The following is a 21,646-nucleotide window of genomic DNA, read 5'->3' as shown; positions in this document are numbered from 1 at the left end:
GTGCGGGGCCTACTCGGCGCGGCCCGCCCGCCGCCGCCCGGCCTTCAGGTGCCCTGTTGCCGGTGCCTGGGGTGAAGACCCGCCCGGGCAGCGCGCCGGCCGCGCCCGCCTCCGGCTGTCCCGCTGGGGCTGCTGGCAGCAGTGGCAGAAGCCGTCGGGAAAGTGAAATCAGGCAGAGAGGAGTGGTTTGGGTTGTGTTCCTCGTGTTGCTTTCCTCGCCGTCATTCTCACTTCTGAGTTGTGGGAAGAAATCGGGTGTGTGATCTGAGCGTAATTTTATTGTGCCGTGGTACCATAACTTCACAGGCACCCTGTGTACCAGCAGAGCAGTGCTGCCTATTGGCAGAGGTACATGCCCGAAACGCTGATTAAAAGTAATATTTGGAAGGTTGTGTTTTGTTGTTGTTGTTGTTTGTTTGTTTTTGTTTGTTTTTTTAATTAAAAAACTTCAACTGCTTCTCATTAGAAGCCAGTTGTGCGCTTATTTTTCTGTTTCAAAGCTCCTCGACATTGTTGAGTGAGTGCTGGTACTGTGATAGCCTCGTGGGTGAAGCGGCTTGGTTTCTTTTGTAATAGTGTTTGCTTTATAAGCATAGGCTTCTAAGCAGAAGACAAACCTGATGGTAGGTGAAATACAGTAATGCAGACTGCAGTGTACTACACTAGTTCATTTAATTCATTGCTGTGTTTTTCTGATACTGTAAGCAAAGGTCTCTGAATGGATAAATAGTTTTAAGGGGCATGTGGCCTGAATTAATGAAAAACACGTGTTTATAAAGATCTGTGGAAAATAGCTCAGTGTGAAGCAGAGGGACTCCTACCATCATCTCAATAATGTGGTTCCGAAGCTTCCCTTAAATTGGCCTGTTGCTTTTCAGCATTGAAATTTAGGGTTTAATGGTGACAATATAATACCGACGACCTATTAAGTGCAGAATGACTGAAATAATAATGTGGTGCCTGCTGTTTCTAGCAGATTTTTTTTAGCCAAAGTGTGTGAAAAAGGGGAAGGTATGTCAAAATTCCTTCAGATTTGTTGAAGTATTTTAAGATCTATTAAAGTGTTTTCAATCAAAATAAAATATTTAATTGTAAGTTGTTTTGCTTTATATTAGTAACTTCAAGGTGATTTTTAAACAAAATAAGTAGTTGTGAATGTAAAGATTTAAACATTTTATTTTAGAATATTAAAGGGAACAGCTCTTTGAAGTTTATGGTAGTTTTTCTAGAGAATTCAGTTGTGTCTGTGTTGCAGCAGTATCCTGAGCAGCTCCTTGCTGTCCTTGGCTTTTCATCTTTGCCTGCGCTGTGCTGGTTTTAGCTTCTTTGCAGTGATGTGGTAAACTAGGTAGAGGAGCTGTTCCAGAGGGGAGAAAATAACCAAAATAACTTTTTGTTTGTTACTGGGTTATCTTGCAGCAGGATCCATTTCCCTATATGGCAGTAAAAATGCTTGGCTGCTATATTGTAGAAGAATGTGATCCATAGTAGTGCCACAAATGTGGAATGTTGTGAAGCTAAATGGGTGTGTATAGTCTTTTTTCAGGTGACTAGGAGTGATCTCTTTGTTGCCTCATTCTAAGAGATTCAGTGGGTCTTCTATAGTATTAATGAATTTAAGTAGCAGGTAGAGTCTGCTACCTAATGCAGAGATACTTTAGAAGTTTAAAGTCCATAGATTAAACACAGTTTATTTGTGGAGGAAATAAAGTTGTTTACTTGATTTTTGTGATGAAGAAACCATAAATAATCAAGAGTTTTAAATAGTGCCGTAGCCCTTCTCAAAAGTCAAAGGGTACTTGTTTGACATGTTTGTAACTTCTGATATTTTTTTTTTTAACTTTTTATCTCAACTAGCAAAATACAGAAACTCTTCAGCACAAGCAGCGTGCTTTCTACTGAGAACGATAAATCTACCTCTTCCAAGGACAGCACCACTGAAGTGGCATCAAAGAGTCAGGAGGGTACAGCAAAAGCACCAAAGCAGAAGCTGTTAGACATTATTGGTAATATGACAGTAGAAGTGAGCTACAGGACGAAACTCAAACAGTTAAAAACACGTGAGATCAAAAAGGAAGCCACAAACGTGCTGGAAGGCCCGGACAGTGAACATACTGTGCTTCAGAGAACTACAGAAGACATCCAGGGGTAAAGCATTAACAAACTTCTCTTAGCTTGTTTTCTCCTTTTTCCATTTTTTTTTTCATTATCAAGCACCAAAAAAAAAGCATCAAATGCCATTTCCAGGTATGGAAAATAATCTTGTGAGGGAATGTGCTGTACAGATGTAGATTGCAGTAAATCACAGGGGAGAATCTGGACAAAAGGTGTTGTGTGCTTTCTTCCATGTGGTACCTTTTTCTGAAACTGAGACTCTTGAAAGGTAACACTAGCATTTGCCTGTGGAAAGTTATTTTATTGGGAAGGGGGGAAATACTGTTCAGATAAAATAAAACTGAGGAAAAATGAAAAAAATTACTTTAAGAATGGCATTATGATTGTTCAGTCTTGCAAGTGGCTCCCCTCCACAATGTGTTACATCATGTCTGTAACCCTGCGAGTCTATGCTGCTTGTGGTCTTCAAGCTTCATGTCTGGGGCACCCGTGCAGTGGTGCAGGGCTGCCATTTGTGGAGGTTTGAAAACAAGAGCTTGTCAGTGTCATTTGGCAGTTGATGATTAGTGCAAAATGGGGTGAACCTGTTTGTCCCCCTGGCCACTCCCATTGGGGATGATGTGTAACTAACTTCTGAGTTATTAGGACATAAAACGACAGTATAGAAATGACAACTTTAATATATTAAGGCCTTTATTTTTTGTATTTCCGTATCTGTTGTGTCTCTTACAGAGGCAAGCCTTTAAATCCAGAACTGGTGCAGGCTGTTTCTGCAGTTGCATCTTCTCTACCACTCAACAAGAAACAGACTGAATCAGAACTTCTTGCACAACTAAGAAGACATGAAGAAACCACAGATAAACAGAAAAAAGGGGGCCTTCTTAAGATACGGTCTGTTTATTGAATGTTATTCTCAATAGTGTTTGAAATTATGATTTTGCAATATCATCTTGAAGGTGACTGGGTTCTGTGTTGGAAAGATGGCCCTAAAAGATGCGTTTGGACAGTTTACCCTTGGAATTAATGAATATTGGGGGTATCGTTGGTCTGGTTTTACCAAACTTCCTAAGTTTTGCCATCCTCATTCTAAAATGGTTTTGCAGAAATGGAATTGTTTTCCTGCCCAGGATCATTACTTTCTTGGACAGGCTAGCAAAATAACAATTTTTTTTTCCCAAGCTTCTGAAATTCTCACACAATGGATGGATTTGTAGACATTTCAGACGTTCTGTCTGGACTGGTGGATTTTCATGACAGCTCTGCAGAACTGAACTAGAGCAGCTCTATTTATAGCCCCACCCTTCCTTTCAGAACTTTCCAGTCAACCCAAGAAACTCATCTCTTGGCTTAACTCCGTTTCCAGTGTGGTTTTCAAACATGAGAAACATTTGTTTGGAAGCTGAAACAGTTGTGCATACTGCTGTTTTAGATGATGGCTAAGGACAGTTTTTTTGGTTCTCTTTTTTTCTTCAGCTAGTATTTAGATAACTACTCACAAAATAAAGCATTAAATCCAGGTGAAAGGCTGAACTAAACAAAAAATTGGATCTTAAAATCGGTATGTGAAACTTTTATGTATGGCTGTTTGTGAACTGCAGGTTGCTTATCATCTTAATTTATTCTATGAAAATGAATTTGTCCCAGTCCAGGATTTAAGTTTTGCCTATGATTGTATTATTATTTGTAGGTTGCTCTAGGGATCAGTAAAGGATTTGCTTTGTATGTGTATCAATGAACTGCAAACAGTAGCCCACAAACGTTTGTGGCTGATGTCTACCCTTTATGGGATTGAAAGCTAAAGAAGAATGTGACAAATGCTTGCAAATAGATCGAGTTTGATGGTTGCAAATAGGTTGGGAAGCACAATGATCAGTTAAGAACTTTGTTAAACAAAATGCATGTTCTTCAGAGGTTGTGAAGGGAAAAGGGAGAAACTGTAAGTTTCCCTTTTAGCCTGTATTCATGATTCTTTCTACCAAGAGCGCTAATGGTGGTTGTGGAGATCAGAATGAAATTCTCACCAAACGTGTGAAGTCTGTGCTGTTGGAGGAGGAAGTATGGTTTTAGGTAGTACATGCGAGCATCTCCAAAGGCTGTGTGTGTGCTCTGTTTTCATAATGTCCTTTCAGCCTGCATATAGGAGATCTCAAGAACTTGACAGAAGCTTCTCTCTCCACAGGCTCTTGGAGCAGAACCGAGTATTTTAAAGGTTAGAGGTCTGGCTGTTTTATGTAAAATTGATGTGTTTCTGCTTTTTTTTTTTTTTTTTTGGTGTGTGTGTGTGTGTGCAGTATTACCAGAAACTTAAGAGACACCTCCTAATGTAAGGATGAAAAAGGACTGTTTATATAAAGCATGTGTTTCTTCAACTATTAATTACCAGTGAGGTGGTTCCATATCTGTCACTGGGGTTTTCAGAAGAGCAGACTACACAAATGTCTTAATAATGGCATTGTTTGTGGGTGGCCAACTTAAACATAATTAGAACCTACTTCAGTACCTGATAAGATGTTGGAGGATTGTACTGATACTGCCTGAGCTAATATGTGCAGTGGCTAACCTCATGTGTGCCTGCATCTGTTCGTTAAGGTATACATGTTCTTCTCTAAATGTGGTTAGTCTGCCTGCTGGCATCAAGGGCTCACTGTCCTCTTCGCCTATTATACTTTCCATGAAGCACTTAGCCAGCTGTGGCTGCTGTGGAAGAAGGAAGGTGTCTAAGGAAATTGTAGCCTAAGCAAAAAGGCTTTTTTTCTCTCGACAGTTTAAATTCTTCAGAAATGTAAATGCTGAAGTCCCTGCATTTATATAGTGCCTCTATATAGTAGATTGATGGGTTAAGAGGTGCTGTTACAGTATTTTAAAACATGCTTGTGCATGAATCACTATGGTTAAAGAATGGTTAGAAAAATGCATTTTCTTCAACCAAAGCCAGCCTTTTTGGTTGGCTAGGAATGCCATGGCTGGCTTGCTGTGCTTTGAGTTGCGAAGTTCTGCACCCTGAGGCAGCTTTGTGAACTAGCTTGTTTCTCCCTGGGAATATACTTTACCCCCCTCCCTGCAGGATGCTGAAGAGTTTTATTTTCTTCCTTTTAATAGTTATTGGTAGATGAGTTTTCAAGAAAGACCAGCAACTCCTTGTGATTTTTGTGACTGAAAACTTGGTCAATAGTAACCTCTCACAGTCAGACTCTGAGATAAATGTGGTACTTTCAGCTTTCTGATCAGTGTTTAAAAATGTTGATTTTATAAAGTTCAATAGCTGTCAGACTTGGTTGGACATGAATTATACTGCAGAATACTCCAGTCCGTCCGAGGCACTAAAATGCTTTTAATATATGAGAAATCAGTTATTTTTATTCATACATGATTATTTTGTGTTAAATTTTGACTAGAGAATACAAGCCATTTAACTTTATTTTTTACAGAAAAGTTTTGTATTCAATACACTGACATGTTTTAAAAGCCAATGTATCTTCCTCTGTTATTTAAAAATGACATACCTTCACAAGCAGTAGAGCCGTATAATGCTCAACTGCAAAAAATTGGTATACTGCTGTTGAGACTTAGGATATATAATAAATGGTATGTTGTTCAGCTCTTTTGGTTTGTACTTTTTTTTGCCAGGATTGTGGCATGACCTCCAGAGGTCACTGTTGTGTGCAGTTGTCTCACTGCCTTGTTTTGTAGACTGTGTGAGGACAGCATGTTGTTCATTAGAAGGGGAAAATATTAGTGATACAGGAATTTATTTTTCTCAGCGTGGGATGAAGTTTCACTCAGTGGAAATTACAACAGCGCTATACCAAAATAAAATCTGCAGCACTACAAGTTAAATTTCAGCTCCTGTTTTGGGTGAAGAAGAAAAATAATTCAGAGCTTAGGATAAAGTATATCCAAAGCTCCTTAGGTCTCCATTTTTAGTATTATAATTATTGGTTAGTAATCAGAAAGGAGAGACAATTTGTGGTTGTTACAAAAGCTCTACCTGTTTCCATCTCTGGAAGGCAGGAGTATCTAGGAATTCAGGTTTTTAACCTCATGTTGGGACATGAGGTAGTATCTAACTACTGTAGGTACATTGGAGTTGGAGTATGACTTTTTAATCTGATGTTTTAATGCCTTTTGCAACAAAAAACATCTTTGTGGTTCTAGTTAATACAGGGTACTTTTAATGGTGGAGTGATGAATGTTACTGCCAGAAATGTTCATATACCAATGATGAGGTGACACTGGAACTTCCAGTGAGAAATATACCATTGGCTGCATGATCTGATAGCTTCGTGGCATAGTCTGTCCAGACCTGCTGTGCAAAACCACAAATAAATCAAGGTCAGCTGTGAGGCGATCTTCTCTGAGCAAGCCTGATCCCTCTGTAGCATGGGAACACTCCAGCCTTTTAGGTCTCAGCTGAGTCCAGCAGTTGGCCTGGCTGTGTGTGGCTGACCTTAGGAATTATGTCCCCTTGACCCTCAGAAGTATGTCAAGCCTCTGGCCCAACACCAGCTCTCTAATGCCAGTAGGCCTCTTTATAGAGTAATTTCTAGTGTGAGATACACAACTAATCTGAGATGTTTTTTCTTTAAGATTAAAATGAAATTATTTAAAACTCGTTTTTAGATGCCTTTCTTTCAGAGTAGGTACTTGAGGAGTGATGCTATTGTTCTGCCATTTGAAACCACATGTAAGACCAAAGAGAAATCCTGCTGTGGTGTGGCAATTAGCTTTTACAATTTTCCAGAAGTACTTATTTTTTGTCGGTAAAATCTCTTTTGACTTAAACTGCTAAAACCATAGTTTGAATTTCATTCAGATTTTCATAAAATGGATATGCAGTATTTTTTACTTGGCCTATTTTTTTTTTTTTGAGACCATATTTATGCCTTAAAACTTGAGAGTGGCAGTTTTGGATGACTGTGTGTTACTGGAAGCAGTTGGGTGGAGAGGATAGATGTGAGGGCGAATTACCAGCTTGGTCTTTGCCAACCAATAGACTTAACAGTTAAAGGGACTAATTGGTGGAGGCAGAAAGGTGGTATGTTTTGTCCTTTGTGTTCAGAATGAGCTGCATACAGTGCTGGAAGAGATCAGAGCGTTTGCTCTTCACGTATGATTTTGACTACAGAATTACGAAGGAAGATGTGGTCTGTTAATGCTGTAATATGATTATGCAATGCAGCAGATTGCAGTGGATCAGGAAAGGTGACCTACTTATTAGGGTGGCATGATTGACCCATGTCAGCTGATGTGTGAAGGCAAGCTTCCTTTTGGTCAGTAGCACACAGCTCAGTCCCTGGGCAGTGTTAGTGCCTGTCCAAAAAAATGGTGATATTTACCTCCCTATTCCAGCGTATTCCTTCTATCCAGAGAAATTCCTCATTTTCTTAAGGAAAACATACCTAGCACACTCAGTGAATATTGGTATGCAGATATATGATGTTTTTCTTTTAGCTGGAAACTAATTTTTAAGAAAGCTTTCATTGTAGTTTTAGTAGGCTGAAATAGCACTTTTCATTTAACCAATATAGAATATAACAAACTGACATGGTTTAAAAAAATAAGGCGTAAATGTTTAGTGACTTAAAAATGGGTGTATTTTGTGAGGACTGTATAATTCTGTCTCATAGAGACTTATGAAACCAATCTAGAATAGAGCTTCTGGTTAATATGCATGACAAACTTCCTTGCTTTGTTGATTTGTTGTTTACATTCATGTTTTTAATTTCAGCAACGTTATTTCAGAAATGGCAGTTAAAAGGCAGTCCCCGGCTCAGAGAGGTGTGAGGATATCCAGTCGCATTTCCTTGAGGGTGGATGAGGATGATCAAAGAATCAAGCCTGAAAGATTGTCACCTCAGTCTTTTGACTACAGAAGGTGGTATTGTTGTGTTTCCTTCCAATAGGAGTGTGCAATCAATTACTAATGGATAGTATTTTAAATTTAGTTGTACATATTCGTGTTACCATGGTACTTAGAGCTTAAAGAAATAAAGTATTTTTCAAGAAAAGTACTGTTAGCATTGAAATAAACTTCTGTGAGAACACACTAGTTCATGTTAAGCAGCTAATCAAATAATTTTAGATAATTAAAAATACTTAGTACTGAAATGTGTGTTCATTAACCAGTTTAAATTATTCTCACTTAAGCATAATACAGTTTTATATCACTTTAACTTTTGGGGAAATAGAGGCTTTGAAGACTTCCATCTAATGGAAAACATTTAAATGTTCTGTTTAGAAAAGTTTCATCCGTTCTGTTGGGTTTTTGAAGAGATTTTAGAGTTGTTTTATTTTTTTACCATCTTGTTGCAACTAAAAAGTAATTTTGTAATTGATTTCTCTGTTGTCTGACACTATAATTGTCTGTGAAATGAACTTTACAATTTACATGATGATTTCAGGGTACTCCTTAAATTTATCTTGCTGTTGGTTTATGTGGCCAGTCTATTTCTCAATGAATTGAGTGCTTTTGTTTTACTCCTGTAAGCTATGCTTTCTTGCCTGCAGTCTTCTGATTTTTCCCATGGCAGCGCACCATCACATTCCTTCTCAGTATATTCTTTCTCTGGCAGTTGTTTTTAGTAAGATTAACTTCTGTAATCATTAGTTTCACTTTACAAATTAATCCCCTTTTCTTGAAGTTAGGGGCTGGAAGTTGAAGGAGTCATTTGCGCTTAGATAGATAATGCTGGAGACAGAATTTGGATAACTAAGAAAAACCATAAATTTTCAGATGAGTAGATGTACAATATTCTGTCGTCTTTGGTCAAGACATCTCTTTCAATATATCATAAACACAGAATTGTGGCTTTCCATAAAGAACAAATCAGAACATATGCATTGAAGTATATAAATCGTGCAAAAAACCTCAGTGGCGGCTTATAGCTGGTCATTAGGAGAACTTAACCTGATTGCTGAAATGTTTCTGAGTAACTTCCTTGTTCTTGAACTACTGAACTGTTAAGGTGTGTTAAGGAAAGTATCTCTTGGGCCTCTTCAAGAAGGCCAGCAAGCACTGTTTTCTTTTCTGATGCAAAGCTTGTAGGAAGTGCAAGGGGGGCTTCTTGTAATGGAAGCTGAAGGGAAGAAGTGAAACAAGGTTCTTGACCAAGCCCTCCTGACTTAGATATTTCTGTCCTGTGGTTTTAATTCAGCTATAAGCTGCCGGTTTGAGGAGCAAGGCAACTGACTTCATTATCAGCTGCTGAATAGCTCTATAGATATTTTTAATCTAGGGATAATTATCAGACAGTGTTGGTAGTCACATGAAAATAATTTTGATATTATGCTATGATTCTTGACTATGAGAAATACTTTATTTAAGGTGTTGGATTAAAAGTTTTTCAAGTTTGAAAGAATAGAAATAATATGAACTAGAAGTATAAACTGAAAACCTGAGGTATTACATGCTTGTACAGTGTGTATTATTTGATGTCCTTGCTAAACATTTTATTAACAAACTGCAAAGTAAAGCGAATTTCACTTATGTTTGAGAATATTAAATTTATGATATCTGAGAAGCTGTCTTGCTCTCTTTGTGTGATGAGAATGTACTTGACTTGGTATGTAACTTTAGAAACCTTAAAATAGTTTTAAAAATCCCTGTAATGAGCAAACTGTCTCCAGTTTAAGTCCTAAGTTTCCTCCTGCATCCCTGAAAAATCTAATGGGCGTACTTATCTAGTGATAATATGAAAAGACTGGGTTAGGAAGAATATCTAAGTTTAAATCGAGTTAGTAGATTTCAGTGAAATGAGTGATGCTGCTTTATAGTAATCTGAACTAGTAATTTTAAAATAAATCTTCCTCCAAGTCACGCTTGTATCTTCGGCCAGTGTTATTGGGAATTACAGATAGGAAAATACAATCGTAAATCAACATTCTTTTAAGGCTCTGTAATTAGATTGCTCTGTGCTGAAATAGATCCAGGGTAGTTACATCAGTAAAATGTAGTATGACAAGAGCAGGTTTGCAGAAGTAGTTGCGGCCATCAGAAATCTGCAGTAAATCCAGAGAGGTGAAATTTTAAGGTCAGGAAGGGCAAGTATCACTAGGGTAACAGTGAATATGTAATAACATAAAGTAGGAACTATTATAATTCAGTGGAAACCTGGAAGATTGTGTCGTTAAAAGAATCATTTGTTCTAAAGTTCAGTGTGTTCTACAGTAAAAGCATTGTTTTTTCTTTGTTTCCATTTATAAGAAAATTTATTTTGATTACTTGTTGAACTTTTGGATTTTTAGGGTGTTTTTTTAGTATGGGCTTATACTGAAGATAAGTACAATTCAAAATAGATGGTCAGAGTGAAATATTTTTATATTCAGAAGAGAGAGCATCAGGGTGATGCTCCTTAAAATATATTGTACAGATAAATTTTGAGTGTTTGCCATTATGGCAGAGAGGTAACTGTGTAATCTTCCAAAAGGCTATTTATGTCATCAAGCAGGAATTGTTTAGTTTAGCTGTTGCCTTTTCTCTTCCTGAGTTGTGCAATATTTTTTACAGGGAAAAAACCCAGATCACCAGATTCACTTTTTAGTTGTAACTTTGTAAAGTTGCTTGAGTACTGTGGTTTGATACTGTTTAGCTTTGATCAGATTCCTAAATATTTCACTAAAACATGGCTGAAAATATAGTGTTTAATTTATGCTCATTCTTTCACTGGGAAACATTTTGGGAAGCCCTGTTACAGATGAATAATAAAGTCATAAACACTTTCTCTAGTTAAAACCCTGAGGATTTAGTGAGAGTCGCTATTTTTTTTTTTTTTTTTTTTCTCTTCCCTCCAGAGATCTGTTAGTTCATGAGAGTATTTTGTGCTTTTAAATGTGTTATCTGGCAGTGTTGTGAAATGTTGTGAAATACTAAATATCGTTTTCTTTTTGTTTATAGAAGTCTCAAAGTAGGAAGGAGGCTTAATATATTCACTAAGGCTTCTAAAGAAACAGAAAACGCACTGAAAACAGGTTAGTGGAAATTCAATAATGAAAAACCCAGTGAAGCCAAGTTCTGAATTTTTGGAATGTCAAGAGATTCACTGTTGTGAAGGAGACTTATGACCTGTTAACTTCCTGCTTTTTTAGACCTATAAAAAAATGAATACTTTAATGTAACTCTGGTGTTTTGTTTTTTTTTTTAATTTTTTTTTTTTTTTAGCAAGCAAAACTTCCATGCAGTGTAACAGATTGTTTTCTGTACTAATCAGGGCAGTCTGTTACTGAACTTGAAGGGTAAAACTGGCTTTTTGTCACTAAGGCCAATCTTTCGTCTGTGAGTGTAAAACCAGCCTGGAGAATGGTTATGTTTGCTCCAGTAGTTTAGCTTGTCAAGTTGCAAACTTGCTGCATTGATTTTATGGCAGAGAAACAGAAGGCTGTGATCCCAGGAAAACAAGTGTGCTCTACAGCGACTAAGCATAAGCAGGGTAGAAAAAAACCAGTATCAGACACTCAGTTGCTTTCTGGCCTTCTCTTGTTTAGTGTTGTGTATGTAGCTTGAAAGATCCTGTAAGTGGATGACAAATGATGCCTTGCTTTACCTACTCTGAAAGCTCTTCATATACGTTTAGGATCATAGAATGGTTTGGGTTGGAAGGAACCTTTAAAGGTCATTTGGTCCAACCCCCCTGCAGTGAGCAGGGACATCTTCAACTAGATCAGGTTCCTCAGAGCCCCATCCAACCTGACCTTGAATGTTGGCAGGGATGAGGCATCTACCACTTCTCTGTGCAACTTGTTCCAGTGTTTCACCACCCTTGTTGTAAAAAATGTCTTCCTTGTATCTAGTTTGAATCTAACCTCATTTATTTTAAAACCATCATCCCTTGTTCTATTGTATAAGGTCCTATTAAAAAGTCTGTCCTCGTCTTTCTTACAAGCCCCCTTTAATGTTGAAAGTCTCCCTGGAGATTGAACAACCCCCACTTTCTCAGCCTTTCCTCCTAGGAGAGGTGTTCCAGTGCTCTGATCATTTTTGTGGCCTGCCTCTGCACCTACTCCCACAGGTCCATGTCTGTCTTGTACTAAGGATTCCAGAGCTGGATTCAGTATTCCAGATGAGGTCTTACCAGAGTGGAGTAGAGGGACAGGATCAGCTCCCTCGACCTGCTGGCCTCTTTTTATAAAGCCAGTTGGCTTTCTGGGTTGCCAGTGAACATTGCTGGCTCATGTCTAGTTTTTTTATCCACCAGGATCCCCAAGTCCTTCTCCTCAGGGCTGCTCTCAATCCCTTCATCCCTCAGCCTGTAGTGGTAGCAAGTGTTGCCCCAGCCCATGTAGGACCTTGCACTTGGCTTTGTTGAACCTTACGAGGTTCACATGGGCCCACTTCTCAAGCTTGTCCAGGTCCCTCTGGATGGCATTCTGTCCCTCAGATGTGTCAACCACCACTTAGCTTGGTGTCATCTGCAAATTTGCTCGCAGTGCGCTCAATCCCATTGTGTGTGTCTTTGAAGATACTGAAACAGTGACAACTTGTCACTAATGTCCATCCAGATACTGACCCATTGACCACTGCTCTCTGGATGCAACCATCCAGTCAATTCCTTATCCACCAAATATATGTGCCAAAACTCATGTAAGATAAAAACAATGGCAAAACAGGTATGACCCACCTTCCTATTCACTGAAGGGCACAGCTCTGCGGGAACAGTCTTAGTGCCACGTGAGGGGGACAGCTTTCATGCATGAAGATTTAGCTTTACTACAGATTGGGTTTTGGGTAAGACTTTGTGAATGTGGGCAAGTCACGTAAAGAACTCTCTCCCTTGCTTTTCTTTTTGAACAATGAAACTGTGGATTGTTGGCACTGATCTTTAATACACTGATTGCTGTAAGCTATTCTGAGGCCCTTTGGAAAAAAAGACTTTATTCCAGTGTAGTGTCTTAGAACTCTCTATATAAAGCCATAAGCTGTAGAAATAATATTCCTCTCTGATATCTTAGAAAATGCTATGCATTTGTTTCTATTTCAAGAATAGGACTGTTAGTCTTTGCCAGATTCTAGGTCAGTAGTTTTCTCCTTTTCTTTACACTTAAAACTGCAGGGAGAAATTAATTTGTTTACTTAATTTCTTTAGTAAAATGACAGATAATGTTCTTTGCGTATTTTTCAAGCAGCTGTGAGCTTTCTGAATGCATCCCCCTCTGTCGTGGACTTTGACAGTTGTTTATTAGAATGGAAGTCAATTTGCTGTTATTTAAGACTGGCAGTTTCCTTAAAATCGGTCAATTTTATATATAAAAATGTAATGCATGATGCAGCATTTGTTTTTAGCTATTTTGACAAATTGGTGTTCAAGTAACTGGCATTTGAATTGAATAAAATTTTCTCAGCTAAAATGGTGATAATTTAACCTTTCCTTTTTGCATGAGCATAGTGCTTATGCAACAGCACATAGTAGTCACCATAGATAAAAAGTTGAGATTTTTAGCACAGAACTGGAATGCACACAAATTGTGTAAGAGTGCAAGTGGAGTTTATTGCCTTTGTAATTAGATATTAAGAATTAAGCTTCTTTCAGCTTTTTATGGCGTTTTCTTTCTTGATTCCAGGTAGCCTTGAGGAAGTCTAAAATATATTCTAAGCCAAGGAAATTTACTATTCAGTTTATTGACTAAGCCTGATGACAAAAATTTTTTTGCATTAATCTTGGGAAATACCAGTGTGATACTTTGATTCATTTGCTTTCACTTTCTTGGCTCATATTAGTGGAGATAATGAATTAAAATACTGTTTATACATGACAGAAAAGCAAGTTCTATCTTATGTATTGACTATTTTGAAAACCTGAATGTTAACTGGAAGTAAATTGGCATCCTGAAAAAATTACTCATGACTGTTAACATAAAATAGCAGTAATGTTTTCTGTTTCACAAAGGTGAAAATACAATCTTTATCAGCTTTACTGCAAGCTTGAAAAACCTGGCTTCTGCTCTCTTCTATTAGAAAGTTTACTATTAGTGCATTATTAGAAGTAATTCTTTAAGATGTGGACAATAATTTCAGTCTTGTATGGTTTTTCATGTTGTCTTTTATCTATATTTTATTCCCGCCTCCAGCCATTAAATAAAAGTAGGGAAATAGGGAATATATTTCTGGAAATCTCCCTGCTAAGTAAGAGATAATTTGAAAAAGTATCTCCTGATTTAACACAAAAAATGAAAACACTTTCCAGTATGTAAAAAATACTGATTGCCCTTTCATTTTATTTTTTTCTTAAAGGAGGGGGATTTCTCTTTTTAAATCCAGTTGAGTTGTAAGCCACTGAGCCAAACAAAATCATATCTTAGTTTCAAATACTTACACTTACGAGTAGTAAAATAATAGCTGGCCATGATCCACTTCAAATGGACTGTAACATTTGAATTCACATCAAGATCTCTGTTCGAAGGAGCTTAGGGTGAATTGATAACAGGGGCAGACAAGAAACAAAGGGGGGTGCGACTTAGGCCAGCTCATGAGACAGCAGCCCAAGGCACTCCCAAGCAGTTCCTCCCTGTCCTGTGGTAACAGCTTGTTCCCTTCACTCCAGTGATGCTGTTCAGACTGGGCTCATGACCAGTTCTCCTGGGTGGAGGGGCAGGAACTCCTTAAGAGTAATTCTGCTGCCATATGAGTACGATTCAATTTTAAAATAAATAAATCGTATGCATCAGGAAAAATGCATCCCTAAAGGGACTGTTTGACTTTGGAAGAAGAATAGGAAGTCGGGATTTCTCCAGCCCAAGAGACAAAACTGGGATACTTATGAGTGCTGGAGAAGGAATTGCCATCATTTGTAGATTGAATTGTCTCCCTGAAGGAGATAATTGTGAATTACCTGAAAACTCCTGTAGTAAGCAAGATTCCTTTAGCAGAGTCCACCAGTCTAGTTCAGAGTTTACCTTATGTACAATTTGTGAGAGACAAAATAGAAAAAAAGACGGTGGAAAAATTAAATTCCTGTTCAGTGTGAAAGGCTTAAAAATTGTCCCCTCAGAATATGTTTTCACCAGACATTTGAGAATTTAATGGACTTTCATCTCAACAGAGAATTCTCATTTGAGAAAGGTGATGCTGACATCTAAGGTAGAAAAATTTGCACAGCTAAAAGTATTAGTCTCTGTAAAGGTTAACATTAAAGGACTTTGTTTTAGCTAGTGAGAAAGGCTTTTACATGCTGATGGATCTTTACAAAATTTCTTTTTAGTATCTTCACCAACAATTTGGGATCTGGAATTCGCTAAGGAGATTGCAGCAGTAACTGCACAGCCTCCCCGAAATGGTTTTGAGGAGATGATCCAGTGGACAAAAGAAGGAATACTGTGGGAGTTCCCAATTGACAATGAAGCTGGTACATGCACTGTTAACTTTTATTATCTGTCTATATTTATCTTTTTTGAGAATAAGAGCATGTTATGACCTTTGACTGTTTTAACATAGTGCTTCAGCTACGAATCATACATTTGATTGTAAATAAATGTAACTTCCAACTGTCCTATATTAGAGATGTTTCAGATGAACTCGTTCTGGCTCTCTTCAGGTGAAATCCTGCAGGTGATTTGGCTGATCTGAGGACTGGCTGCTGCCAAAAAGGGGAGAAATCCCTCCCTCCCTCCCTTAGCCATAATGCTTTCAACACCAATAGACCATTGAAGTCTATTACATAATAGCTTTTACTATGCAGCTTCTTTAAAGAAGCTTCTAGCAGAGGATGGGGAATCTTAAAACTGCTGTGTGCGTTTTATAGTGTTGATTCTGTTCTTCGGTGTGTCTCCCAGACCAAGTGGCTAGCCGGATCCTAATCAGCTATCTGACAATTCTATATCTGCACCACTGAGTGTTAAACAGTTGTTTGCTCCCTTTGTTCTCTCTGTTTCATAAGAATAAACAGTCACAATATTCACTCACTCTGGGCATCTATCTTAAGTAGACATCTTTGTGCACGGTATTTACTTTATTACCGTTAAAAAAAAAAACAACCCAAACACCACCCCAAGCTCTGTGTGAAGTTAAGCCAGCAAAGAGAGAGTGAGTGTTAAGGAAGGGAAGAACTACACAAAGCAAGCGTACACTTTAGGAAAGGGGACTTGGTAACTTCAGGGAGAGCTTGGTTGTGGTGTTTTTTTTTTTTTTTCAAAAAAAAAGACTTTAAAGACATCAAACAGAACTACTTTAGAATGATTCAGTCACTGAAAGCAAAACAGGTTAATATCTGAAGCTGGGAGTCTTTGAAAATCTGTCCTATACTGAGTTGCAAATTGCATAATGTGCTTCATTGTTTCTTAATGTTTATTCTCATCCTATTTTGGCAGTTTCTTCACAGAATTTAATCACTGCTCCCAGAATTGATCTGTTCCATCATGTAGAAATCCGAGTATACTCTAGTCATGTTTTTGCAAGCTTAAAACCACTGTGGCCAATGGTTTTTCTGTTGTTGTAATGTGGCTGGAACCCTGCTGTCTGGGGCTGTAAGTGGACCAGGCGTCTTTGGCGGCCAATGATTTTTCTGTTGCAGCAATGCGGCTGGAACTGTGCTGTCTGGGATGGGGTGGCGAATGGACAAAGAGTCTTTACATATACTTAAACAAGAATCTTTATTGATTTGTCCACAAAGACGAGTCATGTGGAAAATTCCAGTGGAGCATTCTAAAATCTTTCACCTCTCAGGTTGAAATACCAAGTCAGTAAATTCATCCTATCAAACTGCCAGCCACAGTCTGTTTATCAGATCAGGTATGTCAAAGCACAATTAAAAGCTTGAGAACCTCGCTCCAATTATATAAACATACTGTAATTTCAGTGGCTCTGCAAAAGAAAGGTGCCCCTTCCTGCTGTTAATTTTGCAGTTTGTGACAGTCATTTCCCTCAACAGGATGACATTATCTCAGCTTCTTTTGTATCAAGAAGTGTGTGATTTTTCTTTTATGCTATGTGGCTTTAAAAACATAAGTGAATTAAATTTTCTATTCAGGCAGCATGAATGTTCAACTTATAGCATTATGAAAGCCTTTAAAGTTTTAAATCAAATATAGAAAAGAAGGAAGACTGCCTAAAACTTTTCCTTGGCTCCAGAGCATCTCTGGTATTCTCGTTAGAGTGCTTTACCAAGGCACAGTGCTGTGCTTTGAGGCATCAGGGAAAGGTCAATGCTTCTAAAACTTCTCTGGCCTTGGTGTGAACATCTGAAGATGTGGCTGGATGTACTGGCTCACCGCAGTGGCCAGTAGCAGTCTTCCCTCCACTCCCCACTTCCCTGTTGTCTGATCCTGCCTGTCCTTTCCATTATCTGATACAGTTGAAGTCACAGTTAGGCAGAAAACTACCCTTTTTTTTTTTTTCTCTCCATCTCTCTGACCTCTGAGTAATTTTTACCATATTAGCAAACCATTAGTATAGCTTGTGTAACATTGTTCTCGCTCTTCCTCCTTTCTGCTTGCCTCTTCTGCTTCCAGTAGCTTTGGTTCTGCTCTGTGAGTTGCCATAGCAAAAAGTTGGGAAAAACATTGATTTCTGCCCCTTTATTTGCATTTATGCCTTGGTGACTCAAATCCCGAAGAGTGCAGTCATTGAAAAGGACAGTGCAGGTTATTGGTGCTACTTTGCTTTAGCAGCTCATTCAGAGGAGCAAATGCTTCTGATGGGCCAGAGATTTTTATGGCAAAAGTGGTAGGCTTAATGGAAGTCTAGAAAGTCATTGCCTCAGTTGCCTCTGGCTTCTGTAGGCAAAGGTTCACCAAGTCCTGTTTTGCTGAGGTGCTGTTCCCAGCAGAGAAGCATTAGATCAGTTTGCCAAGAGAGGTGGCAAATGTTACACAACCATTTTGCAGGGGGGGTGGGGGGTTGCTTTGCTAATTCTGAGTATATTTTAGGGACCTACTGTAAGAGCATGATTTATCTCATCCTAAAAAATCCTAGAATCATAGAATGGTTTGTGTTGGAAGGGACCTTTCAAGATCATCTAGTCCAAACCCCTGCCTTAAGCGGGGATGTCTTTCACTAGATCAGGATACTTGGTCATCTTTGTAGCATGTCAGCACACTCCCTATGCGGGTGGACATCTGCATTTGAGATGTCATCTTTAAGGCAAGTTTGTGCATGTTCTGGAAGGGTTGGTGTTTTAGTTAGAGAAATTCCCCAGACTTTCTGTTTTGTAGTATGTAGGGGATTGGAAATAGGATCTTCAGAGTGGGTGGCTTCTTGCTTTGAGGTTGATAAAGAAAATCCTCTACTTTAGACTCCCACTATGCATGTTCTTTCAAATTAGGTTTCTGAGGACAGTGCAAGAGAGGCTGAGGGACGGACAGGCTTGTTCTTCCCATGCAGCAGGAGTTATGGCTTGCTGGGGGTGTGGGGAGTCATGCGAGCATATCTCATCTAATCATTTCCCACCAGAGGTCTCAGCCTTTGATGCTTTGGGCAATTGTGGTTTCTTTTTGTGATGCACACTTTACTTTTTTGAGGACTGAAATATGTGGTCTAACTGAAATATTTGGACTTAACACTTCATCCCCAAATTATGTATCATGTCTTTGACAAATGGGAGATCAAAATACATCAGGTAATATTTTCTTCTGACCTGCATTTCTGTGAGATTATAAATGGTTTAATTTCTTCTGGGTTAGAGATGAAAATTGGTGAAATGATTAGTTAGACATAATCTCTTCTGATACCCTGTATCTATCCCTAAAAGAAGAGTATCCAGAAGGCCGTATTTTGCTGTCAACATTATTCAGATTCTTTCAGTAGTGGTCTTGTTAGTTTAGTTCTCTTGGATTTTTGTGACCAGCGAAAGTATGGAAATCTAGAAAGAATGTTAACTTGTGAAAGCAACCATCAGCATCCAGGTACAGTGAGATTCCACCTTCCCTTGGTGGGGGAAGGTTGGTGTGGGTGGCATGGTAAAAGGATCATGTCTGTGTTTCTGTAAGCGGACATAGGTTTCCAAGCACAGCAGAGATATACCTTCTGAAGCTGACATGACCTCTTCTTTTTCCTTTAAGGGAAAAAAAAAAAAAGAAAAAAAAAAAAGCAAGCTTCTGAAGTAGGAAACGTGCTTCCTTTTTCAAGGATAAGGGAAATAAATATGGCATGTAGCTGATATTGGTATGCTCACATATTTCTGGGAAAAATAGAGGTATTTCCCAGCTCTTTCAGTTATTGGAGTACCTAAAGTTTAAAACAGGAAAGAAATAATGTGACCATCATTTCTTCTGAAACTGTAAAAGCTCTAACACTGGAGGAAGCCTGTGACTGATGTGGCTTAATTATCTCCATTTTAATACTCCAGATTTAATGTCATCAAATAATGTATCATATGCTAGCTAGTATAGAAAACCAGGTACATTTATGTCTATGGTGTAAAATTCCCATTTTTGTTGTCTAGAAATGTTCATATGCAATATTTTTCTCTAATAACAGATTTGTAATTAAAGGTGCAAATGTAATTTATGAATCTATAGCAAATTGGGATCAAAAAAACTTTTACGTATCCTTAACTGAAGAAAAATCAGTTGCAAATCCCACTTTGCCTTGTTTTTTTGTCTCAGAATTTGGAACTGAGAAAGGAATTTGTGTTCTGAGTCTTTGTTTTGTGTCCGCTAGCATCATAATATGAATAACAGCAAAATAGATCAACAGGACAGAGATCAAAACTTTACCGTAGGATCTGAGCTGTGCTTGATTAGATATCCACAGTAATCCCTTGTCCCGTGTTCCTGTGGATGCTTTTGAATGCATCATCTTTAGCGCTGGTTATGACTTAAAAGTAGCAGCTGGTGACATACACAACATTTTTACATCATCATGCACTCACAGATTCAGAAAGTGTTAGAAAAACAATTTTCTGTGCCCATTTGCTATCAATAGAATGTTAAAAGCATGACTTGGAGTAAACATGCAAGTGTGGTAGCTGTTCAGTATTAGATACTTTATAAGGTTGCCTCATTTGTTCAAGACTAGCTTGTATTCTTTAATCCTCTTCAAAATTTAGGCAATCAATGTTTTCTTACAGAATTCATTAAGAAAGTGTTCTCAATCTAAAAGGGTGGTACACATGATGAAACAAAATTTTCATGTATTGAACAGACAGGGTTTTAGCAAGAAGACTGATTTATTTTTTTAATTAATCTCCCTGCTCCTGCCCTGGTATCAGCTTTCAGCAAGATTATCAGCCAGAAGGTTGATTTAAATATTAGATATTCTTATAAATGAGAGCACAAAATGAAAGTAATATGGTAGACAGGAGCATGGTATATGTTGACATTTTTGTGTGGAGGAAGAAATTAACTTTTTAAAATTCTGCAGTTTCTTCCACTTCTGTGTGGTTGGCTTAACTGTGCAAAAGAATTAAAGGGCACAGAAACATTAATTTTAATAATTTAAGATCGTTTGCAAACTGTATCGGTTTTTTACTTTAAATTTGCTGTTATATTTTTTTTTTTTTTTTTTTTTTTTTTTTTTTTTTTTGTACTTTCTGTTAGGGATGGAGGATGATGCTGAATTTCATGAACATATCTTTCTGGAGAAACACCTCAAAGACTTTCCCAAGCAAGGACCTATTCGCCATTTCATGGAATTAGTCATCTGCGGGCTTTCAAAAAACCCATACCTCAGTGTAAAACAGAAGATTGAACACATTGAATGGTTTCAGAATTATTTTGAGGAGAAGAAGGAACTTCTTCAAGAGATTTGAGACTTAGGAAAGTGCTTAACATTGAAATGAAGAATCATTATGTTAAGTGATGATTTCTTATAATAGAAATACTGTCAGTGCATAGTAATCATGTGACCTGAAAGTTGTATTTTAAAGAATAAACTGAAAGGTCATACTTACACGTGTGTATGTCCATGTATATGTAGATATTTTTTGACAACAAAAGAAGAAACTGAAGAGTATGACTTTTGTAGAACTTGCATTTAAAATTTACTTTATCACAATTCTTGTCTTTTTAAATTTGAAACTGATCTTTTGACCCTACAAAATATTAGATCTAATTCCACTTTCTGTGCCCTTCACACTTGGTGTGTATCTTGACAGGTCTGATCATCTTTCCCATTCTGGAAAACTTGTAGTGCTTTCATTTGTAAAAATCCTGATACAGCTCTAATTTTGAAAAGCTGTTACTGAGATAGTAATTGTTAATTCATTAAATACACTAGTATTTGGATGGTATTAATCCTTTTTATCCTCCTTTCACTAATTGTCTTTATTGGTTCATTTAAAATTGTTGGTAATAACCAACCCGTTTGAACTGAATGCTTGTTAGTTCATCTGCTCAATGAAAGGCTATTGTATTCCTGAGATCTGTGCACAGCATAATACTGGCGAGTTATATAAAATAATACGGGAAGTCTCTCCTACCATCCATACATCCATTCTGAAGCTTCTGACCAACTTTTCATCAGTGTTTGTTCTTCAAAAATGGGTCTGGTTGTCAAGTAATCTATAATGTTCTGTTTCATTAGAGCAAGCAGTTTTGATCACTACGATGTTTGGAGCTGAGGCCTTATCTCCTGCATCTGCAGAGCTAGAAAGAGGACTTGACATTT

At 37.9% G+C, this 21,646-nt stretch overlaps 1 protein-coding gene across 1 annotated transcript; it reads left to right on the top strand.

Annotated features, from left to right (window-relative positions):
* Positions 1 to 1,856: 1,856 nt before the first annotated feature.
* On the top strand, positions 1,857 to 21,309 carry MRPS31 (mitochondrial ribosomal protein S31). Its single transcript, XM_026843042.1, has 6 exons — positions 1,857 to 2,148; positions 2,848 to 3,006; positions 7,844 to 7,990; positions 11,009 to 11,082; positions 15,306 to 15,449; positions 20,578 to 21,309. Exons 1-6 carry the CDS (start codon positions 2,012 to 2,014, stop codon positions 20,787 to 20,789), a joined length of 873 nt encoding a protein of 290 aa, XP_026698843.1. The 5' UTR covers positions 1,857 to 2,011; the 3' UTR covers positions 20,790 to 21,309.
* The last annotated feature ends 337 nt before the right edge of the window (positions 21,310 to 21,646 follow it).

This window comes from Athene cunicularia (genome assembly GCF_003259725.1).
Source record: "Athene cunicularia isolate RWA chromosome 1 unlocalized genomic scaffold, athCun1 chr1_part1, whole genome shotgun sequence".
In the NCBI taxonomy this organism is placed as follows: Eukaryota; Metazoa; Chordata; class Aves; order Strigiformes; family Strigidae; genus Athene; species Athene cunicularia.
This window is presented reverse-complemented; position numbering and strand designations above follow the sequence as displayed.

Bases quoted from the DNA above. Each gene is read 5' to 3' on its own strand.
- MRPS31 (XM_026843042.1), top strand. From the start codon at position 2,012: ATGACAGTAGAAGTGAGCTACAGGACGAAACTCAAACAGTTAAAAACA. The intron at 2,149-2,847 runs GTAAAGCATTAA...TGTCTCTTACAG, and splicing joins ACTACAGAAGACATCCAGGG to AGGCAAGCCTTTAAATCCAG. The intron at 7,991-11,008 runs GTGGTATTGTTG...TTTTGTTTATAG, and splicing joins CAGTCTTTTGACTACAGAAG to AAGTCTCAAAGTAGGAAGGA.